Source organism: Drosophila subpulchrella, chromosome 3L (genome assembly GCF_014743375.2).
Source record: "Drosophila subpulchrella strain 33 F10 #4 breed RU33 chromosome 3L, RU_Dsub_v1.1 Primary Assembly, whole genome shotgun sequence".
In the NCBI taxonomy this organism is placed as follows: domain Eukaryota; kingdom Metazoa; phylum Arthropoda; class Insecta; order Diptera; family Drosophilidae; genus Drosophila; species Drosophila subpulchrella.
In genome coordinates this window covers 15202699-15216239 of record NC_050612.1, presented here as the reverse complement: position 1 = coordinate 15216239, position 13541 = coordinate 15202699, and the positions used below count along the sequence as shown (strand labels likewise).

The following is a 13541-nucleotide window of genomic DNA, read 5'->3' as shown; positions in this document are numbered from 1 at the left end:
GATAATCACAAACCACAAAAAACCAAAGCCAGCAAGAATTAGTGGGATGCCATTTGAAATATATAGCTGAATTAACACAATTAACAATGGCATTAAACCCTAGCGATTTTTTTTACCTGTTTGTACTTCAGTTTGTGGTTCGGATATGTTCTAGCATTTGTCGTAGCCACATATAGTTGTGTACATAACTAGTTAAAATTGTGCATACAGAATGGTTATCTTAAGTATTTAAATACACGCAAAGGTGAATACTAGACAGACCCCCGAATAATCACACACAAAACAAAACTGATACAGATTTGACAGACAAATTCGTATTCTGATACACTGAGAATAATCGGAGGAGGGAATAACGCGGAATAATAACTACATTATTAATATACAACAATAAACTTGAACCTAGGTATATGATTCTGAATTTAAATAATTTTTAGTAAGGCAGAACAAAGAAACAAATGCAAAAACGGAAACTCTAAACACTTGAATGAAATTAAAAGACAACTTATTAAAAATACAAATAAAAATTGATGAATTAAGTAAAGTAAATTGCTCAATTTAGCAGAGAGTATAAATAAAGAATTATACGTTAAGTAATAATTTCAAAATACGAACTTGACTTATTTTTGGGAGTGGGAAAAGGGAACATGCAACATAGCTTTTGAGTCTGGAAGTCCGTTGGGTTCAAATCGACGTCCCTTTCGTAGCAGGATTTCTACGTATTAGTATGTATGACTGAGTTATTTTCAATAAAGTTAATCTTGTGTATGCATTCAAATATATATATAACGGCGTTGGTGTTTAACTTTTGGGCATATACTATATCCCTACATTTTTTTCCTTTGATAAAACAATAATGGCTTCTGTGGCATCTGAACTTATACATATGTTTGTGGAGTGAAAAAACCATGCTGCTTTTTATGTGGTGAACTGGTAACTATGAGAACATTAAAATATTGTTAAAAGTATCTACAGAAAAAGGATAACTTGGCAGTACTGGTCGCGATACTCATCGATAGGCAGGATTGTTGTGCGCATGTCAAGGATGTGTCAACTTGAAATGACAGTCAAGTGTATGTACCCGTACCTTCGATGGGGTGTGTAAACGAATTGGCTAAAAAATGGAATTCCTAGGAGTTTAAAATGTTGACCGCCCTGCGTCGGAAAATTCGGTTTGGAATGCAGCGCACAGTTTTAATTGCGGTCCTGCTGGCGGTGGGCATTTTCAGCTACGCCTTCCTCAATCTCAAGTTCTGCTTCAAATTGATGTCCCACCGGAGCCTCAACTTAATGGTAAAGTGAAAGCAACTGTATTCGCAGCTTAAAAACTAATTCTTTGAACAATAGTGCCAGAAGTTTGAAAAGCATGAGTACAGCGGCTCCCTGTGTGAAGAGCTTTGTGGTTCCCAATCTTCCTTCGACAACTTCCAGTGTCCCCTAAATGATATGAAAACTATACTCTTTACGGCCGAGAAGAACGGAGATACGTATGCGGTGAAGGTAGGTCGGGTTTTACGGGTTTCCGGCTTTGGTTGTCAAGACTACGATTATCTATGGCCTTTTCTAGCTGGCCCGGCACAATGATGACGAACTGAGCTGGACGAACAACAAGGGAGAGTCCATATATCCCAAGATAGAGGAATTCCATGAGATCGTTAAATTGCACATCATACTTTCCTATAATGTTACGCTGGATGATAATATGGTAAGGCTCGGGGAAAGCTGTACACGGAAATTTATACAGGCTTGAAATATTAAAAAAGTATTGAAACGCAAATAATCCATTTAGTCCAAAAGTCCTAATAATTTTCAACAAAACTCGTTGTCACCTATGATTAGAGCACACTTGAAGGCACCTTTTTAGATCTCTCGAGATTTCTGTGGTAGAACCTGTGATAAGAGAACAATTCGATTAATTATTGCAATTCTAATGTGTTCTTTAACTCACCATTAGATCCGGGCTTTGGTCAACCAGGAAATAGCGGATGATAACTCACAGCAGATGGTCAGTTTCTGGAGGCTGTTCAAGGACAACAACTACATGATGGGCAAGCTCTTCGACGAGGAGTCCATATTCCCGGCTGTTCTGGGCTCCTGTGGGCCATACTATGCCACAGAGGGACTGCAGATCGTGCAGTCCAACCCCAGCATAATGCAGTATCTGTGGGTGATTTGCCCTTCCTTGAACTAAGCCCATTACTTATAAGCTTACTTTTAACACCCTTTCAGCGCCTCGAATCGCTTGCAGCGCCTGAAGCACGCCCTCAATATTATGGAATACATTTTCCGGCTGGATGAAATGAAGCCGGAACCACTGAAAATGTGCAAGATGCAGGTGAACCGCTTCGGCACCGCCTCCGAAAGAAGACTAAAGTACCAGAGCGCGGAGCATGTCTATGTGGAGAGCCAACTGGACAAGCGATTGTCCAGGGGCGTCAAGTGCCACGCCCACCAGGACTGCCACTTCCACTCCTGCCGAGGGATGTGCGACGAGGAGAAGCAGTCCTGCACGCACATCCAGCAGAACAACAACTTCCAGATATTCTGCGAGCACATCCTCCTGGGCGGTGGGACCTTCCAGCCCGGCCTGCTCAGTGGAGTGCGCCTCTCGAAGGCGCTCCAAAAGCTGGTCAAGATGTGCGTCCAGCCGCCCAAGGAGCACCAAATGCCAGGACGCCAGTGGGCGCCCAACATGCAGCTCGCCCTGCGGCTCTACAACGAGCTGAAGCAACTGCACCAGGCAGCGGCTGCGTCCGCAGGATCCGAGATTCCCGACGAGGGGCAGGCGCGTCGAGGAGTCTGAAAGCACCCGGGTGTCCTGGAAGCCCAGGAATTTTTTAGGTCCGGCAATCGGCAGAAAGTAGATCAATTGGCGCACAGCTGGCTCAACACTGATAGCATTTTTATAACTAGTCTTAATTTATTAAACCCAAATAAATCAGAAAATGCTTTTCATTGACTACAAACATCTAAAGATCTCTTCGATTTATGTACTTTGCAAATTAAATTTCAGGTTTAACATTACATAACACGTACACATTTGTTGGCACTATTCGCTTTCAATTACATTTAATCTATTTGTTTATTCTTTTCCTCACTGCTCTAAAAATTCGTTTTTAATTATAATATGCAACACCTATTGGGGACCGCTTATTTATCAACCCCAGCACAGTGTTTCACAACACCAATTAGAAAATGCTTTTCCAATCCTACTAAGTTGACATATTCTTAAGCGCGCATTCCCAATCGCAGTTAGATGCGCCAGAACATTTTATAAAATCTTCTCTTTCAAACTTGACCTTGTAATTTAATACCTAATTGAAAACGCACTTCATATAAATCACTTTAAACGGCATACAGCATTTTAAAACCAATACTACCCTTTAATTTTAATTATAACATTTTTGTTGTGACCAATTTATATTGATTTATTATAAAAATGTTTTGATGAATTACAGTTGGGGTACAATAAATTGAAAAAGTGATTTTATAATTGTTTTGGGCCTATATTTCGCTGTCGGCTTGACATATGAAATGGTGTTTTTCCTCACAGCTGACACGACTCATTAATACGTCCCTTACATGAAGGCACTTTCCATGAGTATATTTAATGTGCTGAAGGTCTATTTTATCAGCAAATTTTAATGTTTTCGCTTCCTTTCCGGAGGCTACTGATACGAAATTCCCTGTGCTGATAAGATCGTTGATGCCAAGCCAGTATGAAACACCTTCTTCCAGTTTCAATTGGATGGCATATAATTCCTTTTGGTCTTTGATGCCCGCTAAGTATCCACCCATCTGATGACAAGTGCCCGCAGCCTCGATCCAAGGAAGCGTAAGATTATTTTCAATATAGAAATACCTTGTACCAATTTTATGAAAATTCGGAGGGATGGATTTCTCATAACTTTTCGTGTCAGTTTCCTGAGGACTTGGTTCGGTTGCTTCTATTTTAGCCAGAATCGCTTGCAATTTGGAATTCATTTCAGGAAGAAGATCTAAACTGGATGGCTGCGTTTTGGAACAGTATTCGTTGTCTTCTAAATTCGCCAAGCATCCATGAGACTCCAGAACAAACACGGCGAACACAGAAAAATACGCCAGCTTTAGCATTTTTGATAATAATATCTCAAAGGAAACCTTGAAACGTGTGTACTAAAGATGATCAACCTGTTTTAAAATAATAAAATAATCATTAAATTGACAAAAACGAACCAAAAGATCAAGTACGTACGTGGGTTTGGGAGGGGCAGCAGGGATCGATGCACAAAAAAAACTGGAGATGGACTTGGAAGTTGAGCTGGTTCTTAAGTCGTGCTGGCTCATATCGGAACTTGTAAAAGCCCGCCCAATTCAATTTTAAGAACTCTCAATAAGCCGACTCCATGTGGAAAAATATGTCATTATTATAAAACAATAAACATATAAATAACAAAAAAATATTATTTCACTTACTACCACTAGCCGAAAGATTAGTAACGATTCTGTTGAATATGTTAAGTTTATTCAGCTACTTTTGCTTTATTATTATTCACTTTGAAAATTTAAATTCAGATTACATGCTTTGTTGGTTACATACAATTTGCATATTGGTTTCTGGATATATTTATATTATATTTGCAGCCTGCGCCCGGGCCAACTGTTGATCTCGACTGGCCTTTTCCGAGGGAAAAGCTGGTGCTTACTTGGCTAAAACACAGATTAACACGATTACTTTATGCTGTTCGCCTTGCACTGGCGTACTTGATGTTGCATTTGCATGTAGTATATTTATATTTAGTCAGAGTAATTAGATAAACTAAACACACACTTTAATTACCACAATTATCTAGAATTTCGACTTGGGGGCTTAAGTACAACAATTAGTTAATCAGCAGGTGCCGTAAGTTAATCGAAAAGAATTCAGTATGTTACATGTTGCGATCGATCGGTTGTGAGTTGAGTAGAGCTCTACGAGTTAAGTGCAAAAATGTAGAAAATGTTGTGGCCATTTGAGTTCCTCTCACTGTGCGTTTGCTTGTCCTATCGATCTTTTCGATCCATAGATCCCAAGATCCGATCCAATCTGATCTGACTTTAACATTTAATTACGAATTATGCCGGAGGTTCGTTTCACAATTTTTGTAAAAAAATACATTTCATGTTCGCTTCCTACATTTAGCTATGCTAAATCATTATTGTTATTCATCGCATTGATATATTCAAACTGCAATCATATTCATTTTCCAGACTGTATCGGGTATCCGTGTGTGTGTGGGTGCTTTTCAGAGACAAAATCGATTCGAAAGTATCGTGTGAACAACCGCTTAGTAACTTCGTCTCATGTCCTATACATTAATCGTTTAATCAAATCCTGGTCCTGGTCGAGTACTTTGATTGCAAGAGACACATGTATCCGAGTGACTCTGCCTTATCCTCGTATGCTACACTGTACATTATCCCTATCGCCCCCTGCTTACCAACTAACATCATAAACGCACAGACACCAAACAGAGAAACATGCTTCGGAAATTGGCTTGGGTATACAGCTTGGATTCGCTTATGTGGTATCTTTAAGGTGTTAGGTGACCATTTTTGATAACAGCTTTGTCTGCAAGTGTTTTGTCTTTGTTTTGGTGAAAAGAACAACTGAAAAGTGGGCAAAGGATGCGAGAAACCAAAAATAATTACATCTGAGCAGGCATTTGATTTATTTGGGGCATAAATTATAATTAGAATAATTAAGAACTTATCGTTTCTGGTTTTGATTACGTTTAAAGCTTACATATTTTATTTGTTAAACATAAGATGCAAATACGCTTTGCATTGCATTCATAAACTAAAGTTAGCCTAAATTATTTCACGATGCCGCACTCGAATGAGTGCCATTACACAAATCTCTGCTCCATTTGTCCAAAGCAAATCAAGTTACTTTACGTTTAAACTATTATTAACATTTAGCAGGTAAACTAAAACTATGTACCGAACTAAGGCTAGAATAGTTATACTCTTACTCTGCGTTCAATGCGAATAAAAACACGAAACGAAAATGTAAATTGCTTTTGATTCTGAGTAGTTTTCGACTGCCGATCGTTGAGAAGTCAGATGTGGAACGTAAAACTAACAGCAAAGGAGTCTAATTAAGTTAAAAATGCACACCATGTCAAAGGTAATCTTGAGCATATAATACTTTGCGTTTCATACACACAAATCCGGAAACGGAAGCGAAAACAGAATAGTAAAAAAGAAACAAAAGGGCAGACTGAACGGAAACGCAGGCGATGACGAATAAATAAATTACAATTACAAGTTACATACAAATTAGGATTGAGTGTTGCGAGTGTATCTGGGTGTGAGCAAAACGATCCGCAAAACAGACGCACGGACGGGAAACCCCTGTGCCCAAAACACATTACAATATCATTTTATCATACTTTCGTTTGCTGTTCTCGCTTGCTTTCAAGCTTTCAAGCATTCCTGCTTTGTCATTTGGAATTTTTCCTCGGGGGACTTCTACTTGTTTTTGGTTGACAGGGGATTGGAGAGCATGAAGATGAGGTCGTTCTGCTGCTGCAGGATCTTGTTCAGCATGTCTACCCACGCCGCGTAGTTCGACCCCGCCTCGCAGATGATCGTCATCTCGGGGATCTTTGGGTCGGTCGACCGGATTTGAAAGCGGCAGTCGCCCAGTTCCTTCATTTGCATGTGATTGAGCTGGCGGGGGAAATCACATATTGTTAGGTACTCAAAAGCAGGAGTGCAGCTATTCATCTCACCTGTATGTGCGATCGGTACTTGAATATGGGACTGGCAAACTGGTTTCTGGTCTTCTCGATATCGGCAAAGATGATGATCTGCTGGAAGAGGAACACCTGCAGCTCGCGCTGCCTCTGGGCCGCATCCACCAGGCAGTTCATGGGTCCCTGCATCAGCAGGCTGCCCTGGGCGGTGATCTCTCCATCGAAGTCCTGCAGGCTGCGCAGCACCACCATCATGTCGTTGACCGTCTTGACCACCACCTTCATCTGCTGGTAGGCCTCCTGCAGCATGGGCACCTCCTTTTGCAGCCCGGCTGCCTCTGTGGCCTTGATGATCTCCTTGATCAGCAGCTCGTACTTGGTGATTCGCTGCACCGGCTTGATGATCAGGTTGCTCAGCTGGGGATTCGAGGGAGAAGGGAAGATGTTAATAACAGATAATACATTCAACAGCCACATCCAATTAGGAAAGCTCATTGGACCATGTCGACTTACATCCAGCCGATGTCGCAGCTTCTGGCGTATGCAATCGAAATACTGATAGTGGGCGCTGACTATATACTCAGACAGCGGTTTGTTACTGCAATAGGTGTAGTACAGAGCGAACTTGGTGGCCGACCGCTTAATGAGCGGTCCCAGATCCGCAGGCGAATTTTGACAGTTGCGCAGGGCCCTCGAAAAGAAGCTGAAAGCAGTACAAAATTTGTTTCTTAAGTTCTTTGCTGCACAATCTAGGGTTCTCTGTACTTACTCCTTGTGCCACTCGTAGATGTCCTTGATGTTGTTGAAGACCAACTTCATCTTGCCACCCTTCAAATCCTCGGGCATGGGAATATCACTGTTCGCGTTGTTGATCTCTGTCATGTAACTGCATATGAATAGGGGAAAAGAGGTTAGGGGTTTTCAAACAAATTGAGAAACTACATACCCATTGACGACGTCACTGAGGTCCTGCACATAGGTCTCCTCCGTGGACATCAGCTCCGCGAAGACGCATTGCCGCTTCTTCAGAGCAGCTGCTTTGTCCGAGAGCGCAGCGTGGCCCTGTATAGATCATATATTTGATGGTTTTCCCACAAGACAAACTCCCCTACCATCCACTCACCTCATCATTGTTGTCGTGGGAGCGTCCATGACCATTGGTGCTGGCGTTTTCCGCTCCTCCACCTCCGTCCACGCGACTGTTCGACTCGTGTTGCTCCTGCAGATGGGAAAATAGATTTGGGTTAGGTCCTGCCTGCACGGCATCCTTCGTCTCACCACTTACCGTTGTCGTCTTGACAATTTCTTCTATTTCCGATAGTGGATTGCCATCCATTTTGCCGGTGCTGGCCTGCAAAAGTGGAGAAAAAGGAAGGGAAACAATCAGTGATGGTCGGGCCAAATGCATAATGAAAAAGTTTGAGCAGCGATTATTGCATTATCCCCTTGTGCAGCAGGCGGCTAATTGAAAAAGTTCCCTTCCCACCCGGGCGGCTCTCGATTCAATAACTTTTTAAGGCCAACACAATCTCTATTGAAACTGAACAAACTTTGGATAAACTATGTATATTGCGCATACGCTGCGTGGCCGCAAATAGAGTTCAGGGAAAACCTCCATCATTTTGTGGCAATTTTCAAAATAAACACATTCTAGACGATTGCATGTTCTGCTCGAATTGAATCACTCGCTTATTTTTGTTTTCCCACTCGCGCACAGGGCCCCCAGAATTAATTTCACTTGCATAAATAACAAACTTAAACACACGCTACCCCAAATGTATAACCAAAATTTGCCTTCGGTTAAATATGGTGAAAAGTTTGCCCAGTCAGCGGAGATAACATTGGGTAACTATTGTGTTTCCAGTGCTCAACTTTTCATTCTATGTACTTGTTTTTTTGCGCGATAAGATTAAGAACGGTCAGCTGTTTGGAATTTGTCATCGAAAACGAATTACAACAGCGAATGCGGCTTACAAATAAGCGGAAGAAACAGCTCATGGCACGTGTTGCTTAAAATTCCCAGCGCACAGTGTGGATTTTTATTAATTTTTTGTTTCTCGGCTACCGTCTATGGGTAACTGTCTTTCGAAATTGTGGCCTTTATAAGGACTTTGCGACGGCGACGCATTTTGGCAATGCGAAGACCGAGCGAGAATCTCGAAAGGCGACTGAACGCCGTGCGATGAACTGAGCGACTGGCTGACTGGCTGGCCTAATAGTTTCGCCTGTTGCCCAGCATGTTTTACATATGTAGGCATAGCACCACACCACCCCACCCACCACCCACTCACTTGCCCAGCCACCCACTTACCCACACACACAGTGGTTCCCCCTGCGACATCAAAAGAAACTCTCAATCAACGCTCCGCCAAGAAATTCGTCGCACTCACTTGAGGAAAAGCGTTGAAATAATTGTGTGGCACACAGTATATCGAGTGAGCGAAAGCTAAACAGAGAGATATAGATAGATAGGTAGGTCGGTCGGTCTTCGGGGGGAACTCTCTTTGTGTTTCCCGTGAGTGTGTGTAGATTCGCCCGGCACTGTTGTTGTTATGAATTCTTAAATACATAAATTAATTCGCATTTCGCGGCGAAATGTTCTAGAGGGTGCGACTGATCGAAAAGGAAATACCTCCGGCTATAAGGTCTTAAAAAATATTTTAATAGTAAATAATAGATTTTACGGAAACGCTATATTAGCAATTTAATTTCCGATTTGCTGTGAAAGAGTTAGTTCTTGTTGAATACATCCTTATAAAATGTAATAAATATTTTAGTTTTTAAAGATTCAATATTTATATATGAACCAAGATAAGATTTAATTGAAGTATATATTTAATCTACATTAGAATTCTTAGAGTTTATTTAATCTTGCTACTGGTTTCTTTGCGAAACACAAACTACACTAGTGCAAGCGGATTTCAGGGGATTCCCTAAGTCTCCAGCTCTCCCACTTTTGTGAAGGAAGTCTGATATCAGCGGACATTAGGTTCTACATTAGAATTTCATCAGCAGTGAAAGCAACAACTAAAGGGAAATAAAAGCTAAAACCAAAGGAACAACAACCCACGCAATGACGTACCCACATTTAAGTGGTGTGACATTTAATTAGCCCGTTTGAAAAGGGGGAGGAAGTCGGCTTGCACCGGCTGATGTCACATATATCCACAGATATATAACGTATATAGGCACACACATATACAGCACTCGCAAAGGGCGCGAAGTTCGACAAGGAGAACTATTAAAAATTAATGACAATGCAAATAGGCGAACTAAACAAAGGTGGCACAGGAATAAGGCCAAGACCCGAATGCCAAGTAGGCCAAAAAGTTGGCACAAGCCTAACTGGGTTAAGAAGTTCGCACCCAGGCGATACAAAAAATAAAGAATTTGTAAACAGGAAAGAATACAATTAAATGTTGACGCATCAAGGCGAAACAATTTGTTCGAGGCAGCCCAAAATTTACATGGCAGCACGGAAAAAAATCAATTGTATCAAATAGTTTATATTGACTCTTTTTTTCAGATCAAAAACATTTCTAACCGAAGGAGAATATATCTAGAAAACCCTGATAATAATATTATTATAAGGACATTTTCAGTATCATGTTATTATATTCTCAAATTGTTACTTTGAAAAGTATAGTTGTTTGATCCAAGATTACATAAAAAGAGCCATATATATATATATCATTGTATCACAGTTTATGAAATATAGTAGAAGAAAACCCTGATAAAAGTTTTATTTTTTAGAATCGTTACATGATCTAAGATTAAATAAAAATCATTATATGGATCATAGCACGAAAATTATATTTCTGTGTAGCGAATTCAGCTAATAAGCCATCATCATCATCAGAAAAATAGAAAACTCGGAGCAGAACAGACCAGACCAGACGACATTCAATTTATTGACGGACAAAGTGGCTATAGAGAAGGCGACGTTCTGGCGACGGACACATCGGGATGGAAAAACTCGAAATGGATGCGAGGCAGCCGAATTGGGGAGCTCTTCAAACAGAAACGAAAAGGAACGAATCATTAATCAAATTGAAGGAGAGAGTCAAAGACAATCTTTAAAATCCCCTAAGTGCATGGCGACATAAAAATCTGACACAATAATATGCAGCACTTGGGGGATTACGAAAGTGTCAATAAGAGTGGTGAGGAATTTGTTTTCTGAATTTTTGAGTTTTTTGAGGTTTCCCTAATTAATCATTTTCTAGAAAAGGTAAAGTTGGAAAAAGTGTGTTTTAATAGAATAAAAACGGTTTTAAAGCACATTAAATACTTATCATCATCAGCATTATAAAACTAAATTGCAACAGATGGTCAGGAATCCATATAGTTTAATAAAATATGAATAAAGCTTTGATGGAAGCGCAATTATGTCTGCATTTTTAACAACAAGTAGAGGTGAAATCAGAGCTCAAATGAAAATGGCTTCTGGCATACTTTCTCTTTTCTGTGAAAGCACAGCTCCGCACTTAACTAAAATGCGAAAAAGGAAAAATAGAAGAATGAACAAATTCAGTTGGATTGGATCTATGCAGTGGGAAATAATACCTCATAACTAGAGAGTTGTCTTTAGTTTTAAGTAAAGGTAAGGTAAAATCTATCTAAAACCTACACTAAATTACATAAAAAGGCAAAACTGGCCTGGCTTTTAATAAGTTATCCTCTTATGTTTGAGTAACCCTAATTTATTGAAGCGAATAGTATAGTGTATAGTATATACTCCTTAATTTGGTTTAGTGCCACAAATGCAAAGACAGTGCAACGAATTCTGCATAATTTAAGGCCACGCTCGTAGCCATGAATCAGCCAGCCAGACTCATTGACTGTATCCTTTCCCTGTAATTTGCTCTCAAAAGTAGCAGTCAAGTGGAAGTCCCGCCCCCACGCACGATTCACGTTCAACCGACAAGTCGTGGGCTAATTTGACTGTCGAAATTTATGAGTCGTATCTGCGAGTTCGAGTATCTTGCCGCTTTGTGTCTGTATCTGTATCTGTGGTGAGGTGGTCTATTACTCTCCTGCTCCGAGTGTAAACAAAATAAAGTGGCGCATTTATGGCAAAGGTGGCTGCCCCGAGAATCGAGGATTCTCAGTCCCCCAGAGAATCAAGAGAATGTGTGTGCGCCTCCTATTCGGTCTAATTGAGCAAAAACCGTGCTCGGATTGCCGATGACGTCGATGGCGGAGAAACGAACGGGCCAAAGTCACAATAAACCGCTTTGATTTGTGTGGGAAACACATATTAGAGGGGATGCGTGCTAAGCAAACAAACTTCGAGCCCCGAATGGGCGGCTGATTGGTCGAGAGGCGCTGCGAATATCACCCACGTTAGGGTGGGTCAATAATTCAGATGGATTGGTTGGGAAATTCTGTCAGCTCGATACAAATATAATTTTTTGTATATTTAAACATTAGGAATATTGGAAACAACTAACTTTTAGCCCCGACTGGGTGTATGATTGGAAGAGAGACGCTGAAAATATCACTCTCGTTAGGATGGGTCAATGTTTCAGACGGATTGGTTGGGAAATTCTGTCAGCTTGATACACATTTAATTTTGTGTATACTTAAGCATTAGGAACACTGGAATTTATTAAGCAAACAAAGGAAGGAATATTATGTTAGGGTGACCCGCTTCAGTCAGCTTGAAAGTATTTTAATTTTTTGAACGTATATAATTGGAAAATACCTACAAGAAAAAAAGTAAAGAAGTTAAAATTATTCTAATTGGTAATTTTGCATTTAAACAATATAGAGAATATTACTTGATTCTTTTCTTGCACAACATAACTTTCCTCCACTGTAGTTAATAATTTAATAGTCTTTTCAGATTACAGTATTTTTTAATGTTTTGATTTTCCTACTAGTTTCAAACACTTTCTACTATCTTAAACCTCTTTTCTAGAGCCTGGTTATTACAAACTTCCTTCTAAGTTATTTTTTTTTTAAATTTTCCCGTAACCGTGACAGGTTGATTGCTAACCAAAATCCTTGTGATAAATCGAATAGCTATTATGAATCACATGGGGTTTACATGAGGTGTAGAAACAGATTGTTCAAGCCCTCCCTGCTATTTCATCCCCTTGCAGTTCCTGTGGGAAATCTGAAGAAATCCGTGCCGCGAATGGGTACTCACCATGTTGCCGGAGCTCTCCTTGGCGTCCTTGGCAAAGGTGGGCGGTCCGTTGGCAATCAGGTGCGGCTCCTGGATGGGCTTCATGGGCGGCGGCAGCTCCAGGCCGGCCTCCTCGTCCGGCTCGTAGTCCCCGCCCGCTCCCGGATGCTGGGCTGTGGAGCTGGGGAATTGCGGGGATGGCACCACGGTGGCGGGACTGCCACCTGGCTGCTGGTTCTGCTGCTCGGCCAGCTCCTCGGCGTGCTTCTGCGGTGTCTAGATATACGTGGAAGCATGGAAAAACGTCGAGTGATATAAATAAACGCTCTTTAAATGGAAACACTCACTCTCAGGTTTTTCTCCGAGGGCTTCTTCACCAGCGGTTTGCTGTTTGGCGGCTTGTCCGTTCCCTTGCGATTTATCAACGGCAGCCAGTTGCGCCTGTAAGACACGGAATACAAAACAATTCGACAGTTAAATGACAGTTTGTATACTGGGGCAGAACTTTAGTTCGACGATGGCCTACAGGAACTTGCGAATCGACGTTGTGGTTTGCACGAGTTCCTCCATCTCTCATGGCGGGCCAAATAAAAAACGAAATAAATAAAACAAAGAGATGCTTGATGGCTGTCCAGCTGCGTGGCTAACATCAGACTGTCGCCAGGCATCGACTGCCAACTTGGCCAAAAGCC

The 13541-nt window shown here is 41.1% G+C and overlaps 2 protein-coding genes and 1 long non-coding RNA gene across 6 annotated transcripts in view; 2 read left to right on the top strand and 1 right to left on the bottom strand.

Annotated features, from left to right (window-relative positions):
* The first annotated feature begins 1140 nt into the window (after positions 1-1140).
* On the top strand, positions 1141-2965 carry LOC119554949 (divergent protein kinase domain 1C). Its single transcript, XM_037866063.1, has 5 exons — positions 1141-1290; positions 1345-1497; positions 1565-1702; positions 1952-2160; positions 2227-2965. Exons 1-5 carry the CDS (start codon positions 1141-1143, stop codon positions 2798-2800), a joined length of 1224 nt encoding a protein of 407 aa, XP_037721991.1. The 3' UTR covers positions 2801-2965.
* A 1528-nt stretch (positions 2966-4493) lies between these two features.
* The window catches only part of LOC119554948 (kalirin), a 43739-nt gene continuing 34691 nt past the window's right edge, over positions 4494-13541 (bottom strand). For 3 of the 4 annotated variants that reach the window (XM_037866058.1, XM_037866059.1, XM_037866060.1), the window contains 9 exons: positions 13197-13290; positions 12871-13125; positions 8002-8067; positions 7840-7935; positions 7663-7778; positions 7486-7602; positions 7230-7419; positions 6753-7133; positions 4494-6690 (listed from right to left, as the gene is read on the bottom strand). In XM_037866058.1, the coding sequence (XP_037721986.1) occupies positions 6490-6690; positions 6753-7133; positions 7230-7419; positions 7486-7602; positions 7663-7778; positions 7840-7935; positions 8002-8067; positions 12871-13125; positions 13197-13290 (1516 nt within the window). In that variant the 3' untranslated portion in view covers positions 4494-6489. Of the gene's footprint in view, positions 6691-6752; positions 7134-7229; positions 7420-7485; positions 7603-7662; positions 7779-7839; positions 7936-8001; positions 8068-8690; positions 8873-12870; positions 13126-13196; positions 13291-13541 lie in introns of those variants that run through there. The other variant, XM_037866061.1, reaches the window with a different exon arrangement.
* On the top strand, positions 10588-11102 carry LOC119554950. The gene is made up of 2 exons (XR_005219849.1): positions 10588-10879; positions 10943-11102. It is a non-coding gene; the product is annotated as an uncharacterized LOC119554950 (long non-coding RNA).